Source organism: Centroberyx affinis, unplaced genomic scaffold, assembly GCF_046629955.1.
Source record: "Centroberyx affinis isolate AG114_WGS23_722 - 3 ecotype Tasmania unplaced genomic scaffold, CSIRO-AGI_Caff_v1 ptg004634l_1, whole genome shotgun sequence".
Taxonomy (NCBI): domain Eukaryota; kingdom Metazoa; phylum Chordata; class Actinopteri; order Beryciformes; family Berycidae; genus Centroberyx; species Centroberyx affinis.
In genome coordinates, this window is record NW_027282238.1 from 34,481 (window position 1) to 47,905 (window position 13,425).

At 39.9% G+C, this 13,425-nt stretch overlaps 1 protein-coding gene across 1 annotated transcript in view; it reads right to left on the reverse strand.

Annotated features, from left to right (window-relative positions):
• Positions 1–6,598: 6,598 nt before the first annotated feature.
• LOC139665620 (protein cornichon homolog 3-like) overlaps positions 6,599–13,425 on the reverse strand; it is a gene marked incomplete at its 5' end in the record, with an annotated part of 35,513 nt that continues 28,686 nt past the window's right edge. The window contains 4 exons of the mRNA XM_071544701.1: positions 6,599–6,626; positions 8,245–8,388; positions 12,909–12,911; positions 13,110–13,222. Coding sequence (XP_071400802.1) covers positions 6,599–6,626; positions 8,245–8,388; positions 12,909–12,911; positions 13,110–13,222 — 288 coding nt within the window. The remainder of the gene's footprint in view (positions 6,627–8,244; positions 8,389–12,908; positions 12,912–13,109; positions 13,223–13,425) is intronic.

Here is a 13,425-nt window from a genome sequence, read left to right on the forward strand (position 1 = left end):
ATGGCTATACAACATATCTGCTCTGGCTGCACTTTTGACCATTTTCATGTCAAAAAATTCCAAAAGATAACAAGGATTTTTCCATCGGAATTATTCTTGTCAGGGTGGAAAATCCTCTGAAACAGCACTTAAATCACGGGACAATGAAACTCTCCATTGAAACTCAGACTAATGAAATTCTTTTAAGTGGGTTGGCAGCTGCTTAAGGCCTTTGCTTATGAAATACTTCTGCTTTTCAGGCTAGAATCATTTGCACTTCCAAAATATTAACTGAATACTGAATGTATTTTGGGAAACAACATTGTTACTCCTCATCAAAATGCATTTCCAGTGTTTGGGAGTGAACTTCTTCTGACATTGACACTTTTCACTTAGTCATATCTGTTATCCATTCAAATTGCCTGTGATATTTTCTTTCCAAGGGAACCAGAATGCTCTTTCTTTTCCAACAGTGTGTCAGACTGCATTTGCAAATACAAAAGCAATCACAGAGCAAAGTTACAGGCAATTTAATATATTGGAAATATATTGGTTTTCTTTTTGATTTATGTTTAATCCAGTCGGCGTCTCTGTTAGTAGAAGAATAAGGGAGCAGAAAAAAAATCAATATCAAGTGTGCTCTGCACCGTACCCTAGGGCAATGGGCCAACAAGCAACGTCTGCCAAGCTGCTGGTAAAACAAATTTAATCTTGACTGTTGATTTCTCACAAACATTGTAAGAGTTCCAACCCAATTGAAAAGGGAGTAATTCACTGTATCAAGGAGGTTAAAGGATAACATTTGCACTGCAAGGTAATCACCTATTTATTGTCAGTTTAGCCTAAAATGCATAAAGTGATACAGTACGGTGCATTTGAGGAGTTTCTGTCTCATCTACAAGGTAGCATAGCGAGTGAAAGGCTGTTTTAGGTTCAGCTGCAGAAATCAGCACAGAGAATTTGAGTTTTCAGATGCAGGCAAAGTTTAAATACTAGGCTACTCTACTACTACTACTTTAGTATGTTCACATAGTAGGCCTTTATTTGATTCTCTTTTCCAGAACAACTGGCATCGAGTAGTGCTCACTCAAGGAGATGTTGGCTGTTACGGGGATCAAAACTCTGATCATACGGTTAACAGAATAGTTCACCCAAAAGTGAAAATTGTTACCTATATATTGCCTATTCACCCTCATGTCAGTCGAAACACTGGGGAAGTTGGCATGTCCACGTAACACACAGCGAGTTAGCTAGTGCTGCTCCATGTCAGCCTTCTCCTAAACAACAGAAATGGTCAGAGCTTTACTCTTAAGTGTTCCAAAAAGGGCAAAAAAATGACCATAAAATCACTCCATACAGCTCGTGCAGCAGAACTGAAGTGTTCTGAAGCCAAACGATTGCACTGTGCGACAAGTTGTATTTATGAATGTAAAACTCATTAAGTACAAGCTGATGAAGAGGACATGAAGGCAGCAAGACTCTTCCACCGTCTTTGTGAATGTGGAATATCTAGGAGCTAATGAGGTAAATATTGGACTCACAGTGCAATCGTTTGGCTTCAGAACACTTATGTTTGGAGAAATGTTATGGTCATTTTTTGCCCTTTTTGTCTAAGGTTAGACATCTATCTAGCTTGTAAAGAAGATGATTATTAGACCTATACCTTTGTATAACATTTTCTCCCTAAAATAAATTGGGTTTATGTCATAATTTGTGCTAACAAGGGGAACATCCCCTTTCAACTCCTAAATTGCCCCCTGCCTGCCATAAACGTTTTATACTGAGCTCTCTCCTTTTGTGACAGATGCCTCTTGTTTCCTGTTCCATTAGCTTTAAACGTGTGTTTGGCTAATGAGCCGAGGCTAACCTTGCCAGTGTAATTGGGAGGGTGAAGCCGCAGGACTCGAGCTTTGATTTCCCATTAACTGGAGAGTGGGAGGTTTTAATATATGGACGGTGCTAAATAACAACAGAATATGGTGCGTGGGTGTGTTTGTGTGTGTGTGTGAGTGAGCAAATAGGAGGGGCAGGTTTACATGCCAGGGAAGAACACAGAGATAAAAGGAGTAAGAAGACCAGTGAAAAGGTTAGACCCTTAAATGTACAGCAATACAACACAGCCAGTGTAAGCAGCATACAACAACACCAGTACTGCAGATCACATGGGTGAAACCGAGTGGAGAAGTATAACAGCAAATCTGCATTCATCCAACAAACGAAAAAGTAGTCCATCACATTTAACCCTGTGTCCCTGCGACAGAAACAAGAGGTTCAGGAGGACAAAGGGAAGAAAGAAGGTGAGAGGTCGGAGGGTAAAGGTCACTTCAATATCCAGGCAGGGCTTCATTATCATCCAGTGTCAGGAGGAACTACTGCTGAGGAGGGAGAGACGGCAGAGAGCTCACCTGGGGTCAAGGTATAATAGAAAGTGTGTCTGGGTTTCTTAGACCTGGGCAAACAGTGGATAAGTAACTTCTTGAATTTACAAGTCCCCTAAAATCTGCATTTACCCTGGAAGTGAGGAGTTCCATTCTAAACTGAGATATCCACCGTTTGGTAAAGTGCCACCTGCTCTTACAAAATTATTACTGATGTGAAAATAAAACTTAAATAACTGATATAATTATATATAGCTTATCTATCTATCTTTAGAATATTTCTCAAAATGGATATGTAATATTTTAGAGAGTATAATTACACAGTAACAAATGTAAATGCTAAATTTTGATATACAGAAACTACTGATATTGTGAGAGAGGGATAATGGGTACGGATTTTCTCTTTATTTGCACTGGTTTCTTCTTCTTGAATTATAAACAAAACTGCCAATTTTACAAGTAAATACTCACTAAAAATTGATCTCTAGTGATATCAAAACAAACCAACTGTGTCTAATTTCCCTGCATACTATTCCTGTCTGATTGGGTGCTGTAATTTCAAGGTTAAATTATTATTAAATACATTTTGAATCCATAAAAAAAGGGAATATGTCACAATTGCTTTGTTCCACTGTAATAACCTGCGTATTGAGGCATGGAAAAGTATTATAAGTACACAATAATACATAATAATAATGACAATTGTACTCTAGAGTGTGGTTACACATGCCCCATATGTATTAGGAAGATTTTATTAAGTTCTAGCACAGTATTACTGTGTACTTACAATACCTTTCCATTGGTTAATACATTGGCTAATACACAGGAATAAGGCCATTGTAACATGTTACCAAAAAATAAAAGAGATTTAAGATTTATATTAGTGTACAAAGATACCGCCGAGGTAGCACCCCTTACTAGTTCAAATAGTTGAAACTTGCCCAGGTCTGTTGGGTTTTCTATTTGGTCTTCCAGATTGACAAAATAAAGAGTTATAGAGCAATTCCAGTGGATCATCTGCACCAGATAAGCTCCACTGAGCATCCAAAAAGGATTTTAAATCGCCCGTCACCCAGGTGTGGAGGTGAGCCAGAGAGACACTGTGTTCAACCGTGTGTGTCTGTGCACAATTTCATCATGTGGATACACGTGATTGTATGTGTGTGTGTGTGTGTGTGTTTGTGTGTGTATACATCCATCAATGCATGCATGTAAGATTTTTTGTAAGGGCGTGGAGGATCTTTGGGTTGGGGATTGAGGTGACTGGTGCTGGGTGTGTTTGGTTTTGGGGAAAAGAGGAAAAGGAGAGTCAGTATCACAAGGCAAGAAAACCCCATGGAGCAGGTTTCAAGCCAGTTCACTTGCAATTCCACTGATTCAATATATAAATCAAAACTGTAAGTCATTTAATATCGGCTGACTATCCATATTGTCAGTGGCTAATTTTACATGGACAGAGAATTCCGTTCTTAACCCATTTACTCAAGTAACAGCTTTTTAGATGTGTGTAAACATTACAACTTGGTTAAAGTAATCTGGTTAAGCTCATACTCTTCTTATGAGGAAACTGCTTAAATATTGGACTAAACCAGGCATCTAAACTGGTCACTGTGGCATGGAAACGTCTCCTTTCATTTTTGGTTTTCACCATCTGCACAAACAAGCCAAAGAGGGAGGGGGTAGCTGGCAGCCAAACCTTTTCATCTACTTTATAGCTGGTGGACCATTTTATGTGTGGAGGGAACACTTCAGGTGGATGGGGATATTCTGTTAAATGGTTTATTCATGCCAGCTGGGTTACCCAATCGCAGGATAGTCAAGGTTGATGTAAACAGCTTAACCCAAGTATGGCCAATAGCTGGGTTACCACAGGTTACTCTGTATATGTAAACGCAGCCAATGACTTAATTAAGCTGTAGCTGATATAAGAATCCTATCATGGTTTTACAAATTGAAACTAAAGTCCACCTCTTGGACTAGATGGAATTGAAAGTGAACAGAACCATCACCCCGCACCGTTGAGGAACTCACTGCTGCTGCTGCTGCTGCCGCCGCCGCCTGTAGCCTCTGAATCAGCAGATCCAGTCCAAAATGAGCTAGAGCAGGACAGGATGGAGTGGGATGGAGAAGCAAGATGATCGAGGTCAAGCCGACCGTTCAGTTTACACCCACATGAGCCCCGCCGTCCACAACAGGACCAGAAGCCATGACCACTAGCCATGCAGGGCTTACTCCTCGTTTGTGTCACTCAAATAATAAATGGATTTAAAAACGTTTGTGAATTTGTGAGAGCATCCATTATATAAGATTGTTAATTGCCTGCTTTGTAGCAATAATAAGCCCTGCCACTTAACCTTACTGTGGATAAGTGACTGTTGAGACCACGTGTTATGTAGTTAATATATCTTAATCCCCTGCTTGGTGTCTTCTGACAGTTTCTTTGGACACAGTTACAGCTATCGTCGACGTGAAGAGCTTCAAGTCGACTCCAAACTCTTCAAAGATTGATCGTTTTCATCTATTACTAATGTTTTCCTCTTCGGAATCGTAAGAGAGATGTTTCTTGGACCTAAAACATTGGTAACTTGACATTATCCATTGATTCACATATTCATTGGTATGAATATGGATGAGATATGGGCATAAATCCATTGCTCTCATTACTACATTTGTCTTATAATTACTGTTGCTATACCATGCTAGGAGGGAGCATAATACTGTCTTACTATTTTTAAGAATACACATATGACCCACTGTGCAAAATAGTTCATATACTGTAGAATGGATGTATAACTAAGATTTGTTTTGACATGGATGTGTGGATGTACTGTCAAGAGAATAAATGTGTACAGCTTACGGAATATTTTCAGAAAATATATTTTAAAGAATAGTGCTGCTGTCAGTCGACTTATTAAGAAAACTCAGGACATAAAGCGGCATGTCACATTTCAATTCATGTGCAAAAAAATGTTTAAATAAAAAAGGTCAAATCTGGAGTTACACAGTTTTCAAACAACATCAGAAATATGCAATTGATTATATCGCTGTGCTGTATAATGCTCTGTAACTGTAGGGCTATAGCGGAAATCTCATGTTGAAAATGTAAGGGCATCTTTCCTCTGTCAACAGTGACAGCTGTAGCTGTGAAAACGAGGCACCTTTCCCTTGTGAATAAAATTTCAGACTATTTTTGATTTATCAAATAGCATAAACAACCATTCAAATATAACCATTTTCGTGTTAACAAGTCAAGTACTGAGTTTTAAAATCATATTTTTTCATAAAACAAGCTAAAAACCAGTGGAGTGAGGTCATTTCCAATGCCAAATCTTTCAAAAATGTTCTTAAAATGAGTCACATTATCTTGAAAGTGGGGTGAGCTCCTTATTTCAAGATATTGACGGTTGTTTCAAGAATCATTGAAAAAAGTGACACTGCAATGAAAACAAGAAACAATGTCTCAACTCATTGGCAGGCGTTTGTAACTTGTTTGAAAAAAAGATTTTAAGATACAATTCCAGATTAAATAAATTGTGAAGATGTCTACTTGTATCAATACACATAAAAACAGCATCTATTATTATAGCATAATGACAACAGTCATTAACATTGCTCATGATGTTGCTTTTCTACCTGTGTGGTATTGCTGTGATGAAGATATTAACAGCATGTCATGAGTAATTAACAAAGTACCTATTACCTAAAAAGACCAATCAGCAGTTTAGCATGTAATTTGTCTACAAGGGTGGGACATTACGTGTTGATATGTTTAGTCACAGCATTATCACACACATACAAGAACAACTCCATGTTAAAGTTGCAATCCTTTTGGGTTAGGGAATCATTTGCTATCAAAAATCATCTTCTGAGCTACTAGTGCAAAGTTTGGCTGTTGGAGAATGCTATATGTTTAAACTTGTAGCCAAGTCATCAGACAAACTAAGAATAATCTGAGAATACTGCTGCTGATAAGGCAACTGGGCTTCACCAAAAAAATCTTTCAAGCTCAATTCAAGGCTAAGAGCCATATAGCCACAACAGTCCCTCATGGCACATTAATGGATCAATTTCTCTCAGTCTGTATAATGGGCCAAAGACTGTGGGGGCTATATGGGAGACCGCAATGGATCAAGTCAAATTTTCTCAAGAATAATACTGTCCTGTCTCCATTTACTATCACAGAATAAAAGGGCAAAAAAGGTAAGGATTGTACCTTTAAGTGTTTCCATTGATAAGACCTATTAGAGGGATATTTCCAGGTTCCACACACTGCAACAACCACACAACACATGGAACAAGAATCCGTAATGATTAATAACAAGGTTATTAGACATGGACAGTAACATTGTGTGCACGATTATCATATAACACCAGAAAACTTTATCAGAAACATTAGGAAACTTTAGAGAGCTTATGTAATTATGTAACAATGCACAGGCTAAGAACGATTTCATTCAAATAATTCAAAAATGTTATCAAAAGCAGAAGAGCTACCTCCTTCTAATGTGTAAAAATACAGTATAATAAGCAAGATGTGAAGGAGACTTTAACATTTAGCACTTTTCAGTACTTGCACTACTTTTGATCACACACTAAAGCCTTTCTATGCACATTCAAAGTCGTATTTTGGTAACACTGGCAACAATGGCCTCATTCCAGTGTATTAACCTGTGTAATAACCTATGGAAAAGTACATTTGAGTGTTGTAAATACATTATGTATTAAGGAGATTTTCCTTAATACATCCCTACATAGTAATAGTGTGTACTTACAATACTTTCCCATAGGTTAATACACTGGAATAAGGCCATTTTAAAGTAAAGTGTTACTTTTTATTTGATTTTGCCGTTCCATCCATCTGCGATCCACCTATGCATTTGTTTGCAATGTCAGTGCGTGTCAATAATGAAACTAATTCTCTCAACATCTCATGCAAGCCCTTACCATGTATTGCATGAGCAGTAGTGGGCCTAATAATAAAAAATAAGTAGCCTAAAGGGCTTGTATGTGATTATGAGAGAAATGCTTACATTACCCATAGATTTGCACTAGCATTACTAACAAATACTTAAGGGAGGCTAGTGGCAATTTCTATGAAACAACAACACTGATATGAAACCTTCTGAACATCTTAAGGAAATTCACCTAGTCATGTGACTTGGCTGATGATCCTAGACCAAAATTCCTATTCAGTAACATTGTTTTAGTAGTTGCACTGTATTTTGACAGTAACAAAATATACTGTAAGACAAGTTGATAGCTGATTCAGTGAGTGAATATCTACTGTCCAGACTGTTGGATTTGGAAAATGTGAGACAATGCACAATCTCAGCTGTTCCTCACAGTATTAGTATTTACTCCAATAACAGCTCAGAATTTATAGTAGGCCTACTTTTTTACTGTCAAATTGCAGTGTTTCACGAGAATGAGGTAGATGTAACTGAAAGAGTCGCTGCCTTTTCCTAACCTTTCCCCCCTGCTCCTTGCTCCCAGAATTACTCTCAACATATTCTAGTAACATATTCCAATGGATTACTCTAACTCAGTAATCTAATTACTTTCAGATGCTTTTAAATTACTCCAAAATCTATAGAACAAGAAGTTAAACCGTTTATTTGCAGTTTATTGCACATTATTTCCATGTAATTGGAAAGCTGTAATAGTTGTTATTGCTCTATACAAATAAAGATCACTTTAAGATGTGTAAAATGATGCAAAACACCATTTCCCATCAAATTCTGGTATGAGTAATAATATTTTTTTTTCAAAAGTTACTTTTTTAGTTAGTTTTTAGTTTTTTAGTTAGTTTTTTTTTACCCTAATCAGATTAATGTAATCCCTTCACATGTAATCCGATTCAACCCCAACCCGCCTGCCACTGGCTCACCAATAGAGATAGTAGAAGAAGGAGAGGACGAAGAAGGACAGCTTGCACCAGGCCTCCTTCAGGCAGAACTTGAGCGTGTCTCCGTTCATCACGGACGCCGGGTCGTAGAGCAGCTCCTTAGTGTCCGTTGGGCTATGGAAGTACCTGCCACAGAGGGCAAAGACCACACCGCGGGTAGTTGACCCGTTCCACACCCCGGGGGAAGGGGGGAGGGGGGAGGGAGGCGGGGGAGATGATGGGAGGAAATGGGGAAGGAGATAAGATGGAAAAAGATGGCATGATGAGTTAGGCGGACACCATCATGCAGCAGACCCGGGGCGAAATCGTAGTTGAATATGTTTGCGGGAAACTGGGGAAATATCCCGATGAGGAGCGCTTGGTTTGCCTTATCTTGCAAGTGGCATTTCCATTCTTTTTTTTTTTTTAGTTTGTTTGATTGTCCAGCAAGATAAACAAAGGGCGCCATGCCAAGATCAAATATTTGAATGGATATTCAAATATATATTTTACCCAGGTCTGTCATACAGGTATCAGGGCTCAGGGTTCATTCTTTGTTTCTAAATCCAGCCAGTTCAGGAAATGACAATTTCCATGCATAACAAATTATTCTAGTCAAAAAATGTTTACATTATTTCCTCTTTCAAATTACAGTAATTTATCACCTGCTGACTGAATTGAAACTTGAAGACAAAATCCACCCTATAATAGAATTTGCATATGTTATTGCTTTGCTTTTAGCATAATCAATATTTGTGAACACAAACAACTCTGTCTTGAAGCTATGTAAAAAAAAAAAAGTGGCAAAGCTCTAATCAGCACTGTCGCCAAAATGCAAAACCTGGAGGTGATAAATAGCAGACTGGGTTTGTCGAATCACAAGATGTTTCCTGGAGCTTTTACATACAAATGAGACTTATTTCACTGGGGCTCTCACAATTGGGAAATGGAAAATGTGCCATACTGAAAATATGTACTCAAACAAAATCACCGTGAGACGACATCAAGAGGGTCTGGCCTCTGCTGTCTGCAGCTGTGTGAGAGCGTTTTTATGTTCACAAACACTGACTGAACCTGCAGTTAATTACCTCCGCCAAGGAGGTTATGCTTTCGGTGCTGTTTGTCTGTTTGTTTGTCTGTTAGCAGGATTACGGAAAAACTACTGTCCCGATTTTCATGAAACTTCGCGGAAGGGTGTAGCATGGGCCAAGGAAGAACCCATTAAATTTTGGAGCGGATCCGGATCCGACTCACGAACAAGCAATAATAGCACAAACCTTGGCGGAGGTCTGCGCTCTCCGAGTGCCCTTCTAGTTATTTTTTTAGGGTGAACTTTGCCTTTAATTGACCCCAATGCTGATACAAATGAATTGGATTCTTTGCAAATGATGGATTATATTAAAGTAAAATAATGTACATAATGGACCAGGTGCATAAAGACAGCGGGCTCCTGGTTTCAAGTCATTCGGTCCTCACTGCCCCTCCTAGAGCATTTCACATACACAAACATTCAACTGTGATGTTGGATGTTTTGAACTGAATGGTGTGTGAAGTCAAACCAGGAAGCCGCCACCTTTATGCATGTGGTCTATTTTTTTCACGAGTCAGGCTAATAAATGGTTTATGCATGCACATACTGGTTGTTCATAAATTAACTACAATGTACATAGTTGTTCATGATGTCTATCTGGGATCAATAGATGACTCATGCATGTATGATGTATTCAATCATGTTTGAGAATGTATTTTAATGTATTTTGAGTGTGATATAGGGGTTTTGTAATGATTCACTTAATATATAATTCCCATGTATTTCAACAAAAGATACATGCTCAAATGACTGATAATGAGATACACATAGTTTGCTAATAGTTAACAAACTATTCCATAAAATCAGCTTATAAACATTTCAGTATAAAACTATTGATATTCATTGCTCCATAACTCCCCCGAGAAAAGGTGAGACACAAGAGAAAACATAAACTGTCCAATCATGTGATTTAATGTGCATTATCACACACACACACACACACACACACACACACACACACACACACACACACACACAAGTAAGCATGTACGTAGAAACATATGCATTTGAACAAACACGTGGCAACACACACAAAAACGCATGAACACACTCTTGTTGCTTCACCTGGATGCACGGACAGAAAGCAGTTCACCTTTGAGACTATTCTAACCAAACACTCACACACACACACACACACACACACACACACACAAGAAGAAACTGCTTCAGCCAGTCTTTCTTGGAACTTCCCTTCGCACACCCACGCACATTGTGAGAGCTATTAATCCGGCAAAGGATTTTAAGAAACAAAACATGACGTCCCACTCGGGCGAAAACCTTGCATCTCCAAAATCTCAACTTTTTAGGACCTAAGAAGAACAACTTGATGACCATTCAATTTTCAAGTTTCACATATCACACTGGACAGATGGACCCAATCCATAGACCACTGCCCCAGCTACTTTTCTATAGCCAGCATTTGAAACTTCTTTCTCTCTCTCTCTCTCTCACACACACACACACGCACACACACACACACACACACACACACACACAGAGCAGACCTGCATGTTGCTGTGTCACACCTTGAGCCAGTCTAAACATAGGTGGTGCCTATTTGTCATTCCTGCCAGGGGGTCAGCAGAGATATCACTGTTGGCCTGTAAACCAAAGCTACAGCTGATACAGTCCCGGGGGAGAAGGGTGTGTGTGTGTGTGTGTGTGTGTGTGTGTGTATGTGTGTGTGTGTGTGTGTGTGTGTGTGTTGGGGAGGGGTGTATGTCAAGCAGCTGGATTACTCGGGTAACCAACAAACTCTAAAAACGGACATGAAATAACTTCTTAAGCGTGCTCCTGATGAGAAATCACCAGTTGGTATGGCTCCAAGACATCCGTCAGAACCAATGTACAAGTTTATTTTGACAAATTATTCAAAACACTAGGAATTACATGTGAAGATTTTGAGCATTTTGCAGGCTAACTGGGCAATCTGGCTTTTTGAATCAGCCCCAAGGAGCATCTGTGAACTCTGCAGAGCATCGCATGGACACACACTCACAAACACACACACACACACACACACACACACACACCCATCTACGTAGCTATGATCACGTATGCACACTCTCTTTCACCCTGTAAACCCCAAAGTCTCTCTGTGTTAATTCAGCTCCTCATTATTATCTCCCTCCCTCCTTTCCTCCCTCCCTCCCTCCTTTCCTCCTTCCCTCTCCTCTAAATCACCTTGTCAATATTAGATCTCTCCCCCATCACTCACTCTCTCTCTTTCTCTCTCTCTCTCTCGCCTCACTGTGAAAAGGAAGGAGAGAGTAGCAGGAGGCATCATGGACAGCCTCCTGCTACTCTCTCCTTCCTTTTCTCCATCTCTGTTCTCTCTCTCTCTCTCTCTCTCTCTCTCTCTCTCTCTCTCTCTCTCTCTCTCTCTCTCTCTTCTCTCTCTCCCTTCCTCTCTTTCCTTGTCTTCTCATCTCTCAGCTGTGCAGGGAGCAGCATCTGTAGCCAGTGGGCATCTGGCACAATCTCCAATTAATGAGACAGCAAGATGTTTTTCTCTTCTTGGTTCTCCTCTCTCCTCTCATCTCCATGCTCCTTCTCTCCTCTCCTCTCCTCTCCTCTCCTCTCCTCTCCTTTTCTCTGATCTATTCCCTTCTCCTCTCCTCTATTCTCCTACCCTAATTTTTTGTATATTCTCTTCTCTCGTTTTCTCTCCTCTTCCTTTTTACTCTCCTCTATTCTCCCCATCTCTCTTTATTCTCTCCTTATCTCCTCCTCTTATTCTGGTCTTTTTTCCCCTCCCCTCACTGTGTAACTTCAACCAGCTGAGCACAAACCAATCAAGCGCAGCCTGCCAGTGATCCACGTCAAAACCTCACCAACAAGAAGAACAGCAAAGACGAAAAACAGAAAGAAAGGACAAAAAAAAAAAAAAACAAATCAAAAAAAGAACTGGAGATCTTTGACAGGTGACCCAATTTCTGAGTATTGCCGTTCAGGGCCATCAGATGTGTATTGATGTCATCTGCAGCTTTTCAATGAAGGTTTTTTAATTTAAATCAGCAAACATTAATCTTCTCCACTACATGCCTAGCCTTAACCTTTTACCCTAACCTAAACCTAATCCTAATTCTAATCATAAACCCAAATCATGATCTTGAACTAACTTTAACCTTAATCCTTACCTGCCAACTCTAACCCCAAGCTCTAACCCTAAAATAGCCACTTAAATAGTGAGGACTGGCAAAAAATGTCCTCACTTTGGATGTTTTTCCTCATCCCTCTATCCAAAGCGTCCAAAACCACAGGTGAACTCTGAAGGTCACAGCAATTCCTAACGTCCGCTATGGGCTCCAAAAAGACTCCAAACCGCCCAACTTCATGCAAGTCAGTGGGACAACAACCCAACTTCTCACAAAAAATATAGAGTCAGTACATTTTTTCAACATGGTTATGGTCTCAGTAGCTTTCACTTCTTCTAATGTGTGCCATATGGCGATTTGATCGACAGGTCGCCGATTTTGGGCCAACATTAGGCGGTGATGTGGCTCTGCAGACGTCCCAAACTCCACCCTCAGCCTCACTTTGGCTGCTCCGGCTCCAAAAAATGTCAACATGGCACCGACTATAAACACAATCTCCAGGCTTCAAAACGGCCCTTCAGAAACCAATGGGTGACGTCACACTCACTACGTCCATCTTTTTTTTACAGTCTATTCTCTATCCTTGTGATGACATTTGATCCTCATAAGCCTAGAAATACAAGAACACACACACACACACACACACACACACACACGCCTATGGTGGATTGGATAGTTACCTCCATGTGTTGTAGAAGAGCAGGGGGATGTTGAGGCCCACAGTTAGCCACTCCTGGGCGCACAGGAACATGATGCAGAAGAGGCCATGGATGGAGTATTCTGGTAGCACCAACTACAGAAGAGGAAGGAAAGGAAAGATAGGAGAGAGAAAGAGGGGAGCAGGGATAGAAGTTGATGCAGGGAGAAAGAGGGGGATTGTAGAGGGTGAAGCAGGAGAGGAAGATGGAGAGAAATATGGGTGTTAGAGCAGGAAAGAGATACGGAAGGAGGGAGAGGAAGAGGAGGATGAGTCAGAGAGAAGAGAAGCAGAGGGAA